The sequence below is a fragment of the Protopterus annectens genome, chromosome 8.part0, assembly GCF_019279795.1.
Source record: "Protopterus annectens isolate FY-2018-M chromosome 8.part0, PAN1.0, whole genome shotgun sequence".
Taxonomy (NCBI): domain Eukaryota; kingdom Metazoa; phylum Chordata; order Ceratodontiformes; family Protopteridae; genus Protopterus; species Protopterus annectens.
The window spans coordinates 121,331,308-121,351,505 of NC_056741.1; the positions used below are offsets into that span (position 1 = coordinate 121,331,308).

General features: G+C 39.6%; 1 protein-coding gene across 1 annotated transcript in view; it reads left to right on the forward strand.

Annotated features, from left to right (window-relative positions):
• LOC122808155 (CD209 antigen-like) overlaps positions 1–20,198 on the forward strand; it is a 173,761-nt gene that overhangs the window by 16,569 nt on the left and 136,994 nt on the right. Inside the window, exon 2 of the mRNA XM_044079128.1 lies at positions 6,369–6,605. Coding sequence (XP_043935063.1) covers positions 6,369–6,605 — 237 coding nt within the window. The remainder of the gene's footprint in view (positions 1–6,368; positions 6,606–20,198) is intronic.

Consider the following 20,198-nt stretch of genomic DNA (forward strand, 5'->3'; position numbering starts at 1 on the left):
TGGAGAACATCGATGTCTGTGCTGTAACTGAAACCTGGTTCAAGGCTCCTGAGAGCACCCCGGCACTATTAGGTTTTACCTCATATCATGTGTTCCGGCCCCAAAACCCGGACCACACCACAAAAGGAGAGGGTGTATCCATATTCATAAAGGATACCCACACCTCCAGGTTGGTGGCAACGCACGAAGCTTCGGAAACCATCCAACTAACCATAGGCAAAACTGCTCTACAAATTGTAGCATGCTACAGGCCACCCTCACAAACTCAGGAACCCCACACAGCCTTCCTGAAGACACTGGAGGGTATAAATGTATCTCCAAACACCATCATATTGGGTGACTTCAACTACCCGAATATAGACTGGGAACATTACTCAAGCCCTACCTTTCTAGCCCAACGGTTCCTGGAGTTCATAAATTCAAATGCCATGGAACAGCTAGTCACTGTTCCCATGAGAGGAGAAAATATACTAGATCTCATTGTCACAAACATGGGGACAAAATGCTCCACACCGAAGTATATCCCTCATTGGTGAGATCTGATCAAAAACTAATCTCACTGAAAATCCACATCCCCCCCCCAACCCCAAACAAAAAGACCATAGTGAAGAACTTCTCTAAAGCAAACTTCACACTACTCAAGACTGGTGTGGTATCCTTCAAGGCCCCTGAGCCAGTGGAAACCACAACCCAAGCTGCCAAGCCCTTACAAATACCTTCTATGAACACCTCCAGGACTGCATGGATCAGGCAATCCCAAATAAAACCAAGACTCTTTCCACAAAGGGCAAACGTCCAGTCTGGTGGACCCCAGCCATTAACAAACTTTACAATAACAGGAGAAAGCTATTACATGATAGAACAAAATCCATAAAAGGGAAGTCACCCCTGATCATTATTAGTAAAAAAATACGAGCACTCATAAAATCAACTAAGGCCAATTTTGAGAGAAAAATTGCCATGGATTCAAAGGACAATCATAAGGCCTTTTCAGCTATGTTAGGAACCTGGGTGGAAACTCCCAGATATGCTCAGAATTAGTCCAAAATGATACAAAAATCACTGAACCCACAGACATTGCCAACATACTGGCAGACAGGTTCAGTGGCAACTTCACCCCCCTCTCCCCTAAAGGAGAGATAACTATCCCAGCCGAGTGTAGCCTCCTGGACATCTCAAATGCAGGTGAAAGCTGCTCTCTCTAAAGCTAAAAACACAGCATCAATGGGACCGGATGGTGTCCCGGCTGTGTGCTACACGAGCTAAATGAGGAATTAAACCCGCACATAAGGCAGCTGTTTAATCTCAGCCTTACCACAGGATACGTGCCCAAGGAGTGGCGTGACGGCAACTGTGGTCCCACTCCACAAAGGCGGCCTCTACGGACCCTGGTAATTACGCCCCATAAGCTTAACAAGTCTAGTCTGCAAAGCTATGGAGAGGATCATAATGGAGCTCATAAACAAAGATATAGGGGACTTGCAGACATTGGACCCGACCCAGTTTGGCTTTGTCAAGGGAAGATCATGCCTTTTGAACTTGGTGGACTTCTTGGAAACAGTGAGCAAGGCGATTGATGAGGGAAAGGCAGTCCATACAGCCTACCTTGACCTTGCAAAGGCTTTGACACAATACCCCACCTGGTATTGTAGAAAATTTACCAGCTTAAATGTAAACCCATATGTCACAAGATGGGTTGCAAACTGGCTTAAGGACAGAACCCACAGGGTTAGAGTTGAAGGCGCTATGTCAGACTCCAAGCCGGTCACAAGTGGTGTCCCACAGGGCTCGGTCCTTGGCCCCCTATTGTTTGGCATCTACGTCTCAGAAGTACAGGCCAACATGGGAGGACTTTATTGACAAAGTTTGCAGACGACTGCAAACTGGGCACCATAGTGGAAAGTGCATCGGACACGGATATCCTTCAGAAGGGACTCACAGAAACAGATAGCTGGTGCCAGAGCCATGGCCTGAAGTTAAACGCCAAAAAATGTATAGTCATACCCTTTGGGAAAAACAAGGTAACCCCAAGCTACCATATAGGTGGCAATCCACTAAGCACAGAAGAGGTTATCAGGGACCTGGGGACCCAGGTTGACAGTGGCCTTTCTTTGACACTCACGTTGCTAAAGTGGTTAGAAAGACCTTCTACATTGCCCACCTGATCATGAAGGGATTCACATCCAGATCTAGTGAGGTCATTGTTCCCCTGTACTCTTCACTTATCAGACCAATGATCGAGTACAATGCCCCATTCTGGATGTATCTCACCCGACATCTGCAGCAATTGGAGAGACCCCAAAAGTTCCTCACCAAAAGGATAAAGGGACTCCAAAATCTGTCATATGCTGCCAGATTGAAGAAACTCCAGCTCTATTCAGTCGCATACCGTCTGCTCAGAGGTGACATGTGCCTGACATACAAGGCCATGTACAACCCGGAATTAATGGACAATGCTCCACCTCAAAAAATCCAAATCCACCAAAACCACTAGAGCAAGCGACTTAAACCATAGCACGGATATAAATAGGACATGCTGGAGGGATAGATTTATCACTCAGAGACTCCCTATGCTGTGGAATAAAATCCCGGTCCATGTGAGGCAGAGCACCTCGCTGACTCTGTTCAAGAGAAATCTAGACCTGTGGATGGGAGATCATAGGTTTACCCCGGGAATCTTCTCTGTGTCACTGCTGGACAGAGGCACAACAAACTAATGGGCACAGTATTTTTTCATATAAGGGGTGGCGCAAGCCACAAAAATTTGGGCTAGGCTTATAAATGCCTTAGGGCAGATAGCCTAGTATAAACCTATGAACCTATGAACCTATGAACAATAACTTTATCACATTTGAGAACCAATTGTTTAAGCAGAGAGTGGGAGTTGCAATGGGGGCAACATGCCCCCCTTTGCAAATATAGTTCTTACACAGTAGGAAATTAACACGGTATTTAAATATGAATTATTCCAACATTGTAGGTTTTATGGAAGATACCTTGATGATTTACTTATTTTTTGGAATGCTACATGTGAACAATTGAACCAGTTTTTTGACTTTTTGAACTGTAGTACTGGGTTTTTGAAAATTACTATGCAGTTTAATTTAGAAGTTATTAACTTCTTAGATATTTCCATACATAAAGATACGACCAACCATAGATTTGTTTCAACTCTGTTTAGGAAACCTACCTACTTTAACACCCTACTACATTTCGACAGCTGTCACCCTACACACCAGAAAAAAATCACTGGTCAGAGGACAGGGGGTTAAATTACCAAGAATGGTAAGTGAATATACCACTTTTATTGATGAGAAGGATAACTTAAGGAAAATGCCCACCAGACGGGGATACCATGGTCTTTTTGTCGACCCAATTCTGGAGGAAGTGAGAGAAAAAAGATTAAGTGGACATTTTCTTCCCCTAGTAGGTGTCACACAAGATACCACTTCAGTAGGGAATTGTACCACCATAGTAACTGACACTCAGGCAAGAGGAACCAAATCTTTTTTGGATGCCATGGTGCTAACTTTCAACCCCCTGTTCTATAATATTAGAGATGTCCTATATAATAACTGGAATATATTGACCACTGACATCAATTGCAAATCAAAATAGGCAACAAGCCATGTGTAGTATAACGTGAGACTCCTGTATTAAAGATCTTTTGGAAAGGAACAGATCAGAAGTGGGTAAAGGACAAATGAGTAGATGGGGACGTTGTCCACAGTGACCATTTATTATTGAATCCAACAGCATTTATATTAGGGGTTATGGTAAGATGTATTTGAAAAGAAAATTTAACTGCTATAGTAGATGTTTAGTTTACATTGCTTTATGTCAGTTATGTGAGCAATTTTATATTGGGAAAACGATAAACAGTTTAAATAAGCACATTTATCAGCATGTATATGATATCAGGAAGGGCACTGTGAACAACGCCCTGGCAAAACACATTACTGAGTTTCCACAACATCATTTCAAGTTTTCTGTTTTAGAACAAATACAAAAAGAAGGTAGTAGGGTAGGGCCGACTGACCTATTCCTTGAATACAAGGAGCTGCTCTGGCAGCTCAGATGTAATGCTACACAAAAACCTGGCTTAAATGACATGATATCTATTTTTTGTTTCCTGAAACTTAAGTCTGAATTTCATGTGTAGAACCTGTCATTAAAATTTCGACAGTAATAAGCATATTGTTTACAACCTAGTTGGTAAAAACAGTACACAATAGAGAATTTAATTTTGTTGCCTGTCTTTGTTCTTGAAGATTTCAATTTGTTTTAGTTACATTATTTTGGACTTGATTTATTGGGGCATCAGCCTATGAAGTTTTTAGTAGTGAACATGTGATGTACTAGGTTATGTATATAATGGACTGTTAACTTTTAAATTGTATTCTGAAGAAGTCGTGAGGTGAAGGCCGATGAAGGAGCTCAATAAAGTGTTTTAGTGGTTCTACAAGAGTACTTCATTGTTTCTATAACTTTGTTTAAAATTCTACATGATCTTGCCCTTCTCCTGTCGACTTTTAAAGATTTCTGCAGCAGCAGATCCAAAAAGAGTTTCCTTATCCAGGGGGATATACAATAATTTGCCCTTGACATATTCAGGTAACAAATGGAGTATTGAACAAGAGTGCCTCCTTAAGGCAGTGCTGGTAGCTACATCTCTGAAAGTATCATCAGTATCCATAAACTGCATTTGACATAGTGTCTAACTACTTGTGATTGGAACTGAGCAAAGATAACGAACAAGTTTTACTATCTGATTCAATCTTGTCAGTTAAACGTTTACTCATGTCTCACATAATAGCCAAAAGGTACCTAGTCATATGGGTTTGATAGTTTATGGCCATTTAAGAAAACATAGCAGAGGAGTACACTTTCTTTCCATAACTGTTCATAGCCCTACTGTCCTTATCATAAGGTAGGATGTTAGCAGATTTGTCAGATTTTACAGAAACCACTGCAGGATGTGAAGAAGGATTTTTGTGAAGGAATGTGTGACTGTCTGGAATCTTGTCAAACATTTAGGGTTTCTTAGGTTCTGGGGGTTGTGATTCAGAGTTTACCAAAGCAGTGGTTAAAGTATCCTGCTTAGCTGCCTTATTGGCATACTTCTGTTACCCCTCTCTAATCATAATCAGCTCTTACTCCTTACCCTACCTATTCCCCACCTTACACCCCTTCCTCCACCTCTCAGCTGTCTACCTCTACTTCTATCTCCTATGGAAACAACCTAGATTCTATATTTTGGTCTCAACAGATTTTAATTGCAAAACCTAGTTCAACTACATATGTATTTCTTAGCCTTTTCTCTTTAATATGTACCTCTTACTAGTTTTTAGCTTGCATTCTGAATGAAACTTGAACTCTACATATTTTGTATCTCTATAATATGTACCCCTTACTAGTTCTCATCTTTAATCTAAATGATAACTGACCTATAAATACTTTGTATTTGATAGGTATATTGAACTGTTATAAGTGTGTACTCTATGGAGCTTTTCTCCCCGGGCCTCCACTGAAAGTGGGCTATGTTTTGCCCAGTCTGACTTTCCTGGCAAACAAATGGAAATAAATAAATAAACATAAAAGTATCCTGCAAAACTTATGAGACTGGAGGCATAACCAAATATTTGGGAATTCCGATATATAGCAAATCATAGTACCAGTTCAGCATGTCAGAGGCCTGCTTTCCATTCCACTGGGAGTACTGCATCATCTTTAATACAGCGCTTCCAAATGGGGGAGTCTGGAGATACAGCATCATCAAGTTCTGATTCAAAACCATCTGGTTAATAAATCTGAGGAATGACAAATGGAACACTCTTTATAGTTATGCCTGCATCCTTAGCTGAACAAACATTTTGTGAGAATATCTCATCATGGTATCTGACGCCCACAGTCACATTTATCCCTTTTAGTTTACATGAAAAAGTACATTTTGACAGAAAATAAAACAGGAAGTTTTCCCCAATGAAGATACTTTGCTGCACAGTGCAATGGAAATTGGCAAAAGGCATATGATTGACAAACTGAATCAAAATTAATTTTCACTGCTCATGGCTGGGATCAAAAAAGCTCTAAAGATTTGTGCATCATATATCCCTTATGTACCACTTCAAAATCTCATACTTAGGACATATGTCAGATGTACAAAGAGAGAAGACGATACCCAAGCTTTGGTATGCTGGCCTAATGTATCGTATGCCTGAATACTTCTTATATGTAGTGAGCACTGTAGACTTTACTGAAATTTTGTGGAAGAAAGTTGTTTCCTCATTGACAAAACATATAATTCTTGTCTTATTTTGACCACAGCTAAATTAACTGACACAAACTTCTTTTTATTTCCTTAATAGATTTACAGAAGTCAAAACAACTGGAACAAGCAAACCTTTTACTAAATTCCAGTGTTTACTTAGAGACACAGTTTGCTCAAGCAGAAATGAAAGCTGCTAACCTGTCAAGGGATCGAACATACCTTCAAATGCAACTTAAGCAAGCAGAAATGACAATCAATGACTTAACACAGAAGCAGTCAGATCTTCAAGTACAGCTCCAGACAGCACAACAGGATATCACACAACTCAACAGCAGTAAGGAAAACCCTCCACGTCAGCTTGAAAACATGAAAAGCACATTCTTAATAGCTATATTGGTATTGCAAAGTAACTTTAATGAATGTGATTTATGCTGAGTTTTCTTACACCATGAATGGTTTGGTCACAAGAGTGAAACCTGACTAGTCTTTAAACCCAGTGTGAATTAATCCAAGCATAATTCAAACCATACCTGATATATTCCTATTATAATGTATTTTTAATTGTGTAATGGATAATTCCCTGAATCTAATTTCTAAACATGTTGGAAAACACACACACACACACACACACACACACATGCATAGACATGCACACTCAACAGATGCACAGACACCCACATGCACATATACAGTTTCTTCCATATTTTGTGAATAGAGCATTGGTCATGTAATTTAAAAAAAGCAAAGAAAAATCCAACTTTTTTATTTTCTTGAATCTACCAAGAAGATTAGTGTGCACTTTGATTCACACTGACAACTTATTGTGAAACTGTGCAGCGTATTTCAATTAGAAACATATAGGGCATGATTCAATAAACCCTACCCAGCTCACTGAAACTATGTGTGCATCACATCATGACGCGCACACAACAGTGTACCATTTTGCATTTAGTAAGTGGCTCTACACAATGTGTAGAGCCATGCAAGCACGGTAAACATCATGTTGTGGTTGACAGTCTAAATCCAACAAATTTGGCCTACATGTGCACATTATTGCATTGAAGAAGTGGATATATATGGTTCTTTCCTAATTCCCTCATGCAAATTCCTGTATTGCTTCCCCTTTATTCTTCCCTCTGCTTGCCACCCTATTTCACTACTTTCCTATCGATGTCATTTGCACATGTTTAATCTGCTCAAAACATAGAATCACACTCAACACACATGGAAAAATGGCTCATATTAAATCATTCACTTTATGTCCTCTGCCTTTGTCTAGAATTTGGCATCGTGCACCAATGCTGAGCAGCAGTGAATGGCTGTTCACATCCTGTGGCAAAACCTGGTAAGATTTTTCCATCAGCTGCACTAGTCCAGTTATCCCCATGCAATACTGCTTAAACGTACTATGCTACAGGAACACAGAGTTAAAGCAGAGTAAAGGTACTATTCTGACAGTCCTGCAGACTGCTGGATGTCACAAAGTGTAACTTCTTAAGTAGAAGTTGACATGAAATACTTGACCGAAGACTTTTTTGCCCATAGCATCAAGGGTTCAATTCCAGATGCATCTCACATCATTTATTAGTGTGATGTTATATGTGTATGATATGTTTAATCACCTACATGTTAACATTTGTCATTTCTGAGTTCTCATGAAGACATATTGGATACTGGCCAAAAAAGAGTATTTGAAGTGACATCCATCCCCATAACAATGAGATATGTATCCAACCCTGTTCTGCTTCCCATAATCCTGTAGTCCCGCTCCTATCCATTCCACACTCCTATATCAGTCCCTTCATGCTACAGAGTAAGGCAGAGTAGTAATATGAACACACCATAAACGTGGCCATGAATGTTTCATTACACCAAACACTGTTATCTGTATGTCCATCTCTATTTGTATTCACCCCTTCATTCCCACCCCTCTTTACATGTGTGTATCTATTAGACTGATAGATGTAAAGTCATCTCATGGCTTCTGCATACTGTCATGTCTCTGCTGATGGATAAACCCAACATGTTCTCTTGATTCAATAGGTTGTCAGTGTTTCTGTAATGTTCAAGGTTTCAAAACCTGCTGTAAGATTCCTTTTTTGTCATCTTCAGGTAATGATCAGATCTATAAATGCATGTTTGCATCTTGTGAAGGCTTAAAACCCAGAAGTAGGGGGTGCTCTGAAGGACTGCTTCCGGAGTTCTCTTTCCTGTGTATCTGCTGCCAGTCCATCTGTCTACCCCTTCTCTTACATAAGTATGATAGATCTGCTTATCAAGTAAACTGTCAGGTGGGCCTTAAATGATATAACTGTTAAAAATAAATACCCACATGGCACCAATACATTTCAGAACTTATATATATGCATTAATTATTGTTAATCTCTATCTCCTGTATTCTTATCTCATACAATTCATGCTACAGAGCAGGACATATTCTGATTGAGAAGACATGACATGCCAACACACCGCTAGGATATTTATGAATGTGCCAGGACAGTAACTCATTCATTTTCTACAGCCCTGTGTCTGTCATCACCTCCTCTGTCTCATCAGAATATACTATAGCATCTTTAGTAGGATGATGGATTAAATGTTTGTGTAATATGAGGTAGAAACTGTTCTTACTGTGAAGAGTGTACTGCACACACGTCTCAGGATATCTGGGCCTACACAAATAGTTAGCCATATCTGCTGAGTCATAATAATTATTTCAAAAGATGTACCACCCCCTTGCCATTTGTAGAAAGCTGTACACATAATTTAACTTGTGATTTGCAGTGAGGCCTGGGAAATAGCTTCTAGTTGTATAAGTGTATTGAGGTAGGCGTTACTAATACAATTTTGGTAAGACACATACTTTAGTGTAGTCATTGATTGTCAGCTTTGTGGTCATAATCATATTTACTTAGTTAATGACATCCTGACACCATTTGTAAAAAAAAATTATGTTTTGGATTTGAAGCCTGGCTCACCAGTGCTCTGATGCACAGCTCTGTGCCACAGATAAAGATAAGCAGCAGGTATATTTTTCGCACTCAGTACCATCCAGAGCACTGATGGCTACACAATGCCACTGAGCATGTTTGTACAAAGGAAGGTATACTAAATTAAAATTTTCTCTGTTTTATTTAAGTGTTTGCCCTGCACTTAATGTCACACAAATGGGGAAGGCATACTAAATTAAATGTTCATCGTTTTATTTAAACGTTTGCCCTGCACTTAATGTCACACAAATGGGGAAGGCAAGGCCAACAGTTATTTATAGATAAAACTTTGGCCAATACATTGCAAAGATAGACAACAGCATACACATTATATTAGCTGCCAGCAATTTCTCCCATAGCATATCTTGCAAGCCCGACACATGAAACAGTCACAATGAAGAGATGTATTTTGTAGTTAACCCCAATCATGTTCTGTTATTGTATGTCCCTATTTGTGCACAGTTTGTCAATGAGCACCAGGGGACACTGCTACTTCACAAGTCCAAAACAAATTCCTGAAATTTGAATCACACATGTGCCAATATTTTGCCATCATCCATGCAAATCAGCTTCTGGGAGATGCACTTTGTGAAGTGGTGTTTAGTATGTCTAACTTTGGTTACTGTGCTGTAATCCTCCACATCATGGAAATGCATTCATAAACACAAGAGAAGGATTTTGACATGTGGTTCACCAAACACATACTTTCTGATATTTATGTGTGCCCTGCAGCAATGCACTTACAAATGATATATCAGGACTTGGGCCATTGTTAGACTCCAGAATTACAGAGCATAACTACATTGTTACATTTAGTGTGGGATTATAGTGACATTGGACAGTTGTCATCCATGATCATATCCCATTGAAGTGAAGTGATCATTGATTAGTGGTAGAAATGATTGGATAAATGAATGTTGAACTGACAGGCAATGGACTCTGTTGTCTGAAGTAGAAGGACAGGATAAACTGGTACAGCCAGGATGTAATAAAGGGTGCTGGGGTACGTCCAGTGTGTAATACAGGAATTTGGGGTATGGCTGGGGTGTAATATAGGATGTAGTGGTATGGCCAGGGAGAAGCCAAATTGCTTTGCTGTTTTTGTGCTTTTTTTGGGGATTACTGCAGCATGATTTCTTGTCATATTTAAAAATGATCTTGGTACAGTTTCTGAGATATCTAAAATGTTGGTAGACATGTTGTGTTTTATTCTTATACCCTTCTTTCCTTGCTTAACCTCTCTGCAGCATAAGCTGTTTGGTCTCTGTTATCAGCCATAGTGGTGTGTTGCATTTTACCCTTCTTGTCCTAACTGGTGGTAAATCATTTAATATTTTTAGGAAGGTGTAATTGAAGTGAGTAATTGCTTTGTCTGGGAATACATTCCAGTTGTAGTGGGCCAAGGTTGTAATAAATGTGTGAAATTTGCTTAAATTGTATTCTTATTTATTGATTATTTGTTTAGGTTAACCAAGTTATTGACTGATTACATAGGTTGGGAAATGGTCACTTAAAGTATCTGTTTGGGAAGCAACCAGAAGATTTTATATTATGGAGTTTGTTTGTCAATATCCAGGCCAATGTTGACTGCCTGTTAGAACTTTTGTTGATTTTGGTGGTAGAGTTTATTAGTTGGGTGAAGCCAGATAGGTGAACAGAGTCTTTAAAGTTGTTGCTATTTATGGATTGCCAGTCTACATTTAGGTTACCTAAGATGGAGGTTTCTTGGAAAATGTTGTTAGATATCCATTGTAGGATAGTTTTGGCCATGGTAATGCTGCTGTCCGGTGGGATGTATACTGCTGAGGTACATATAGATTTATTTTGGTTGATTTTGAGGTATGCAATCAGAAATTCACCATTATACAATGACCCCACATTAATATTCAAAAACGTGCACGCTGATTGGCAGCGTGCACATTGTAAATCTGAGTTATAGTAATGGAAAAAGGTCCGGTCGCTCGGACTTTTTCCATTACTATAACTCTTTTTTTTACAGCAACAGAGAACGGAAGATCTCCATTGCTTCACACTGTCTTGCTATGTTAAACGAGTTTAACATAGCGAGACAACTTTAAAAAAAGCAACAGAGATTCTCTGTTGCTTTTTTAAAAGCTGTCTCGCTATGTTAAACTCCTTTAACATAGCGAGACAGTTTGTAAAAAGCAACGGAGATCTTGCTTTCTCCGTTGCTTTTTTCAAAACTGTCTCGCTATGTGAAATGGGTTTAACATAGCGAGACAGCTTTGAAAAATGTAATGGAGATTCTCTGTTGCTTTTTTTAAAGCTGTCTCGCTATATTAAACCCGTTTAACATAGAGAAACAGTTTGTAAAAAGCAATGTAGATCTTACTTTCCCCGTTGCTTTTGCCCACAGCTCTGATGTACTGCTTGGGCATACGCAGAATACCAGACAGCTGCGGAAGGGCAGCAAGGAGGCATTATACAATGCCATTATTTAAGAAAACTAATTTTTTTTTTCTTAAATAATGTCATTGTATAATAGCAATAACCCACTTCTGGGTGTGGGTAATGCTGGATTTACCCATGGTTGGCTTTGTTTGGCCACTTGGGCTTCACCCTCATGACCAAACCACACCAACCGTGGGTAAATCCAGCATTACCCACACCCAGGCGTGGGTAATTGCTATATTATACCATGACCTCCCATTAATATTCCAATACGTGCACGCTGATTGGCCAGCGTGCACGTTGTAAATCGACTTATACTAATGGAAAAAGGTCCGTCGCCCGGACTTTTTCCATTAGTATAAGTCTCTTTTAAAACACTGTCTCGCTATGTTAAAAGAGTTTAACATAGCGACACAGGTTTTAAAAAAGCAACGGAGATCTCAGACAGCTGCATAAGGGCAGGAAAGAGGCATTATACAATGCCATTATTTAAGAAAAGTAATTATTTATTTTCTTAAATAATGTCATAGTATAATAGCAATAACCCACTTCTGGGTGTGGGTAATGCGGGATTTACCCACGGTTGTCTTTGTTTGGTCCCTTGGGCTTTGCCCTCGGGACCAAACCACGCCAACCGTGGGTTAATCCCGCATTACCCACACCCAGGTGTGGGTTATTGCTATATTATTAAATTTTGGGACATTTAGATGAGCTGGAGTTATTTCTAAGTTGTTTTTATAAATAATAACAATACCACCTGCTCTTTTAAGATTTCTGTCCATTTTTTTTTCAAAAATATTTTTATTAGTTTGAAAACTTTTGCAAAAAAGAAATGAAAATAAATACAACATAAGGAACTTGTAAGGTACATCAAACCAAGAAAAAGAAAGTAAAGTACATTCTAAATTAATACAAACAGTTAACAACAAGTTTTGATTTATAGACAACCAGTTATTGTAACAAGTACCTTACTCCTGAACGGGTAAAACATTCACTAGGGTGCCCCAGAAAAACATAATACAAATAGAAATCAGGCCTCCCAAGAGGAGGATAACTTTAATCAGATAACATAAATTATACATGTGCTAAAACCCTATTTACACCATATTTACAATATTTTACATCATGGATGTCAGTGGACCTCTCCGAATAAAATGACATAAGACAATTAGTAAAGTGTAATGTTTACATTATCAAATAATTTTGGACCGTACCTAGTACAAAAAGGATCCAGCTTGAAATGCAAATGTATAAGAAGATATTTTACTGGATTTTACTTATTCCGGATTAGATCAAAGAGGTTTTCCCAATATTTTTTTAAAATAATTCTTTTTCTTCTTGCTATCCGTGCACATTTTGTGTGCTGATATATATTTTATTGCTATATCCTTAAAGTTTTCCCATGAAATTGCTGAGGGGTTGATCCAATTTTTAGTAATGAAATATTTAAGGAGAGCACAAACTGAGACAAGAACATGATGGCGAATACCTTTGATTTGAATAGGAACAATATTAAGGATCATAGTTTGCCAAGAAAATGTAGTTTTCTCATATCCCATTTTTTCTAATTGAATTCTGAGGGAGCACCAGAGTTTATATGGTTTTATAACTCCAGAACATTATGTCAACATGTGGGAGAGTGCAGAAACGACATGTTAAGTTTTTATTACATCCAAATTTTTGTAAAACAACTGGGGTGTAGTAAGAGTTATTATTTATCATTGGCTGTGTGTAAATTAGATTTTTGAAGGGGGTCAAGTTTAGTGTATTTCTGATTGCTTCATGCTTAGATTCACTAGAGATTTTATCCTGTATTGAATCCCAGTATTTGAAAAATAAAAGTGAATGACTATGTATAATGGACGACACAAGTTTATAAGTATGTGAGATCATTTTGTTTTTTAGGGAGAGTGAATTGATGATTAACTGTGTTAATTGAATATCTTGTTCCATAACTCTGTATTTAAGGAATTTTTGTTTTATAAGTGAGCTGAGTTGTCTTAAAATAGGGTCATATTTATTTGGACCCCCAAATAAAGTTTTAACTTCTGCTGCATTTTTTGTACTATAAAAATGCCTTCTTGATAATAGGAAGGTTAGATAGGTCAATCATTTTATTATTGATTTTTAAATTTGGATTCAGATGTATGGGTTGAAGAATGGGGATTGTATTTTGCAAATTAAGGGATTTCATCCGATCATGAAAAATAAGAATTTTGTTTTTTAGAAGAGGCAAAAACTTAATGTTAAATTCACCAACAGGTGTGAGGAAAGGGATAGATTGAGGATTAATTTTGAATGAACGTATATAGTTATACCAGATCTTGACCCATATTGGAGACCAAGATTCGTCATACGGATCATAACTGGCTATTTTTTTTAACCGACTTGTGGTAATTATTTGATAAGAAAGACTGAAATCTGGAAGACTTAATCCACCCTTAGTTTTTGGGATAGCTAATTTCCTATATGCTATTCTGGTTGATTTAGGGAACCATAAGAATTTAGAAATTGTGGTCTCCATTTTACGAAAGAAGTTTTTTGGAATATTAAGAAAAACAGAGTTTAAATGGAAAAGAATTCTAGGTAGAATATTCATCTTGATAATAGCAGATTTTGATAACAGTGAAAGGTTAGTATTTTTCCATCTGGTTAGATCATTGTTTATTTGATCCCAAACTTTATAAAGATTAGTTTTCATAAGTTCTTGATGAGAGTGTGTGAAGTTTATACCCAGATACTTTATTGAATATTTAAGAGGTATGTCAGAAAGGAGGAAGTAGTATTCTAAATGCTTCTTAAGATTCAAAGGAAAACAGGATGATTTGGTGGGGTTAAGCTTATAGTTAGCAACTTTAGAAAAGAGATAAGTAGAGTTTCAAATTTTCTGGAGGTCCATGTTAGGAAGCTCAAAGTAAATGTTAAGGTCATCTGCAAATGCCGAGTACTTTATTTCGATGTTATAGATTTTTAGGATATGATGATAGGTCATCTGTTTGATCCAGATAAGAAAAGGTTCAAGATACAAGTTAAAGATTTCTGTCCATTTTGAGTATGTAAAACCTTAGAGAATAAATTCTTTGTTAGTTATTTCTTGTTTTATCAGGGTTTTGGTGGTGATTATAATGCCTGGGAAGAAAAATCTAAATGTGCATGGATATCATGATTTTTGATGCAGACTCTTCTGAGGTCAATGTTAAAAAGAATGAGGTTAGTTTCATTACCTGATGGGAAAACTGTGTCAGGAGCATTGGATGGGTTGGCCATGGTGGGTAGTTAATGTGTAAGCTTTTCTTTACCTTCATGGCAGGATTGTGTTGATTGGCTGCTGGCTGGTGGAGGTTGAATGGTCTAGGGCTTGGGGTAAGCACTCATTGGTTCTTTTGAGCTTTTTTTAAAAAAGTTGTTTAAGGTTGTATCTTCTGGTATTTAAGCCCTAACTTTGAGAGGATTTCTGTCTTTACACACTGAGCTGAGTGGAGGAGGGGCATTGACTACAACTCTGATCTGAGATATATAACAATAAGTATCCTTTTTTTGCTTATATTTACTAGTTATTGATTATAGCAATTTATATATAACATTTTTATTGCCTGCTGCATACATTTTAGTGTATTTTATTGCTATTAACTAATCTGCATGGTTAAACTAAAATTGTCTGCATTACAGGGCCTGATAAATAAGGTTTTACTGTCACACTGTTTGTAAAGCTTTTTAGCTTGTTTCACTTAGTGAAAGGTATTAAGGGGAAATTTTCTCTACTTGTTAAGCATATGTTTGTTTGTTCTGATTTCCTGCCAAGGAGTGTATCATATAACTGATTTGTTTGCAGTTAAAAGCATTCTGTAGGGTCTCCTTGCTCCTTTAACTGTTTAAAAACAATCATTTTGTGGATCACTGCTGTTCTTCTGCTGTGATAAACATTTCTGTAGTGTTTACAGTCTAAAAGAGTTTAGACTAGTAGCTGTAGTATTGTTCCCCACCCTCCCTCTCTGTTGGTGTCTTGCTGTTATACTTGGTGGCTTTGCAGTTGCCCACCCCTACTGTAAATTTGATCTGGTACACTCCTCCCAGTCTAGTGTCATTAGCTCATTCTACCTAATACAGAGAGAACATTTGAGAAGGCCAATGCACTTAGTTTCCTAATCTTGCATTATCTTCTGCTTCTCCTCTCTCCCTTTCCTTTAAAAAAAAAAAACTTTGCTAGAATCTGCTTAACTGTAACAAAAAATGTACGCTTGTTTCCTGCCCTTCCTGTAGCTAGTCTAGTCCAAATACAGATTTGCTATATCCAGGACTGTTTGTAATCTTCTGAGCCCCCCTAGCCTGTCTGTTTTGGAGGGAAGCCTGCTAGCTTATCAGTGGGAGTGGTAAGCACCAGGTAACCTATCTACCACATAAGAAGTGGTTTCTGGCCCAGAAATTGTAGTTATTGCCCATATGGGCAATTTTTCCATCTCTCTCAACTTCCTGGTTTAAAAGCCCGCATTTGCACTTGTTCCCCTCACTTCCTATAACTAGTCTAGTCCAGATACTGATTTGCTGTATCTAGGACTGTTTGTAAGCTACTGAGGCCCCCAAGCTTTTTTGTGTAAGAGGGAAGCCTTCTAGCTTATCAGTGGGAGTGGTAAGCACTAGGTAACCTATCACATAAGGAGTGGTTCTGGCCCAGAAATTGTAGTTATTGGCTGTTTGGGCAGTTTTTCCATCTCTCACAACTTTCTGATTTAAAAGCCCACATTTGCACTCATTTTCCCCCTTTCCTGTAACTAGTCTAGTCCAGATAGAGATTTGCTGTAGCCAGGACTGTTTGTAAGCTCCTGAGGCCCCCAAACCTTTCTGTGTTGGAGGGAAGCCTGCTAGCTTATCAGTGGGAGTGGTAAGCACTAGGTAACCTATCTACCACATAAGGAGTGGTTTCTGGCCCAAAAATTGTAGTTATTGGCCGTTTGGGCAATTTTCCCATATCTCTCAACTTTCTGATTTAAAAGCCCACATTTGCATGTTTCTTTCCTGTAACTAGTCTAGTTCAGATACAGATTCTTAGTTTTAACACTTGAATTTGTTTATTCATGATCAGCACTTGTTCAGAACTTGTTGTAAGCACTAAATAACCTACTAATTACTACAGCACTCAACCTTCCTCATTATCTAGAGGAAAACAGTTTTGGTACTTACTTTCCTCACTTGCTTAGAGAAAAGCAGCTCTTGTACTCACTTTCCTCACTTATCTAGAGGAAAATATTTTTTTATTCAGGCATGTCCAAGGGTCAGCTCTCAGTGTTCTCTCCTGTCTATCTAATGAATTGGGCATCTTGAGGCAATGTACTAACTGCCTCATGTACACAGACAACCCTCTCCTTCTACCACCCAACACTACAACCTGTTAGAGATGCACTTATATAGCCAGACTGGAGGTAAAGCTCTCTCCAGCCAAGACTGAACTTGAAAGTCAAGAGGAGAAGGTAAACACTTGCACCACACCACACTCATCACATAGTCCCACTAAACCTACACTACCAAAATCCACACATAGAAACACAAAAACATTCATGGAGGCTCTCAATAATAATATGCTCAAGCAACAGAGGCCTCCAAAGAAGAAATGCAAGCAACCTCCACCTCCCAACACACCCCAAATGAGACATAGGCCACAGAATCAGTGTGCCACTAAACCACAGCCAATAAGGCAAAACAACGTACCCAACACACTAGTCATAGGTGACTCTATAGTCAGGCACACTGATGTCCCACTCACTGGGCTAAACAAGGAAAAGGCTACTGTCAGCTGCCTGTCAGGTGACACATAACCCACGCACTCAGGTCACTCCACAACAAGTACAAATATCACTCTGCCATTGTCCATGTTAGTGTGAATGACCTGAGACATACCTCCCTGGACTACATGAAATAAGGCATGGAAGAGCTCTCCGATCTTGTAGCCCAGGCAGGTGTGACCCTAGCCCTGAGTAGCATCCTGCCATCACCCAGAATGCTACCGCAGTACAAGGACAAAATGATTGACTTCAACAATTGGCTAAGCTTCTGGTATCATTCTAAGGGGGATCCAGTATCTGTCTGCATGGGATGACATGGTCGACAGACCATGATGCTTTGCCAGAGATGGCCTGCATCTGTCACCCTAGCCTTGAGTACCATCCTGCCATCGCCCAGAATTATACTGCAGTACAAGGACAAAATGATTGACTTTAACAATTGGGTAAGATTCTGGTGTCATTCTAAGGGGGATCCAGTATCTGTCTGCCTGAGACAACATGGTCGACAGACCTCAATGCTTTGCCAGAGATGGCCTGCACCTGTCACCCCTGGGATTCCAGATACTGGCTAAGGCTCTTGCTGCCCCTATAGTGCCTTTTTTAGGCAAGGTTCAAATGACAAATTCACCACTGTAACAGGAACAGGCAAGCAAAAACTGAGGGTAATGCTACTTAATGCTAGAAGTCTAAATCTCAAAATGTACTCCCTTGAGGCACTCCCGTCCCATCAGTCTGACAAGCCTTATCTGCAAGGCCATGGAGCGTATTATCATGGAACTTATAAACAAAGACATTGGCAACCTTCAAACACTGGACCCTACCCAGTTTGGGTTTGTGAAGGGCCGATCTTGTCTCCTGAACCTGATTGACTTCTTTGAATCAGTCTCCAGAGCCATGGACAAGGGTAAGGTGGTCCACACAGCCTAGCTAGACCTTGCCAAGGCCTTTGACACCATCCCCCACTCTGGAATCATAGATAAACTTACTAAGTTGGGCATTAATCCCTATGTCACCCAATGGCTTACTGATAGAACCCACACTGTAAAAGTAGCCGACTCCAAATCCAGCTCCAGACAAGTGACAAGTGGAGTGCCTCAGGGTTCAGTCCTGGGGCCGCTCTTGTTTGGCATCTACTTCTCTGAAGTACAGGTCAACACTAAGGGACTCTGGCTAACAAAGTTTGCAGATGACTGCAAACTGGAAGCCATTATTGAATCCCCAAATGATGTGGATACTCTACAAAAGGGCCTTACAGAAACAGATGCTTGGTCCCAGAGCCATGGGCTCAAGCTCAATGCCAAGAAATGTATTGTTATCCCCTTTGGGAAAAAACATGTATCCATGAATTACCATATAGGTGGCAGTACACTAAACACAGAAAGTGTGATAAGAGACTTAGGGACACAGGTGGACAGTGGTCTCACCTTCGATAACCACATCGCCACAACAGTCAGGAAATCCTTCTATGTGGCACACCTCATCATGAAGGGCTTTTCATCCAGAAAAAAGGAGATCATTGTCCCACTGTACTCATCCCTCATTAGACCCATTATAGAATACAATGCCCCATTTGGTATGTACCTCTCAAGACATCTGCAACAACTGGAAAGGCCTCAGAAATACCTCACTAAAAGAATCACAGGCCTAAAGCAGATGCCCTACGCTGACCACCTTAAAAAACTCCAGCTATACTCTGTCGCATATCGTCTACTCAGAGGCGATCTCTGCTTAACATACAAGGCCATGTCAAACCCAGAGCTATTGGACATGCTACACTTAAAGAAATCCCAATCCCTCAGAGCTACACGCTCCAGGGATCTAAACCTTGTCATCACAATAAACAAAACATGCTGGAGGGATAGGTTCCTGACCCAGAGACTCCCCAGACTCTGGAATAGATTGCCCATACATGTCAAGCAGAGTGCCTCTTTGGACCTCTTCAAGAAGAACCTTGACGATTGGATGGGAGAAAGGAAATTCACCCCAGGGATTACGTCAGTCGCCCTGCTAGACAGGGGTCCAGGAAAGTAAAGAATGTGGGAAGAAATAGCCAGGGAATTGTTATGGCTAGGCTTGTATAGGCCCTAGGGCTGATAGCCTAGTACCAACCTATGAACCTATGAACCTATGAGAACATCGATATTTGTGCAGTGACTGAGATCTGGTTCAAGGCTCCAAAGAGCACCCCTGCATTGCCAGGCTATATCTCATACCACACTTTTCGGCCATCTAACCTGGACTGGAACACCAAAGGTGGAGGTGTGTCCATATTCATTAAGGATAACCACACCTCCAGGCTATTTGCTCAGCATAATGCATTTGAGGTTATCCAAGTGCAACTAACTCTGGGCAAAACTGTAATCCAGAATTGTAGCTTGCTACAGATCCCCCACCATGCCCCGGGATTCCCACTCCTTTTCTTGATATACTGGAAAATATTAGGGCTCAACCAAACACCCTAATAATGAGCACTTTCAACTACCCACCATTAACTGGGAAATCTACTCATGTACCAACTCCTTTGCTTAACGCTTTCTGGAATTCATAAATTCCAATGCCCTGGATCAACTTATCCACACCCCCACCAGAGGCAACAATATCTTAGATCTAGTCATTACCAACATGAGTTCCACACCTGAAGTCAACTCCTCACTGGTCAGATCTGACCATAAGCTAATCACCCTAGATATCCACATCCCACCCCTAGCCCCCATTAAGGAAATCACAGTAAAAAATTACTTCAAAGCCAAC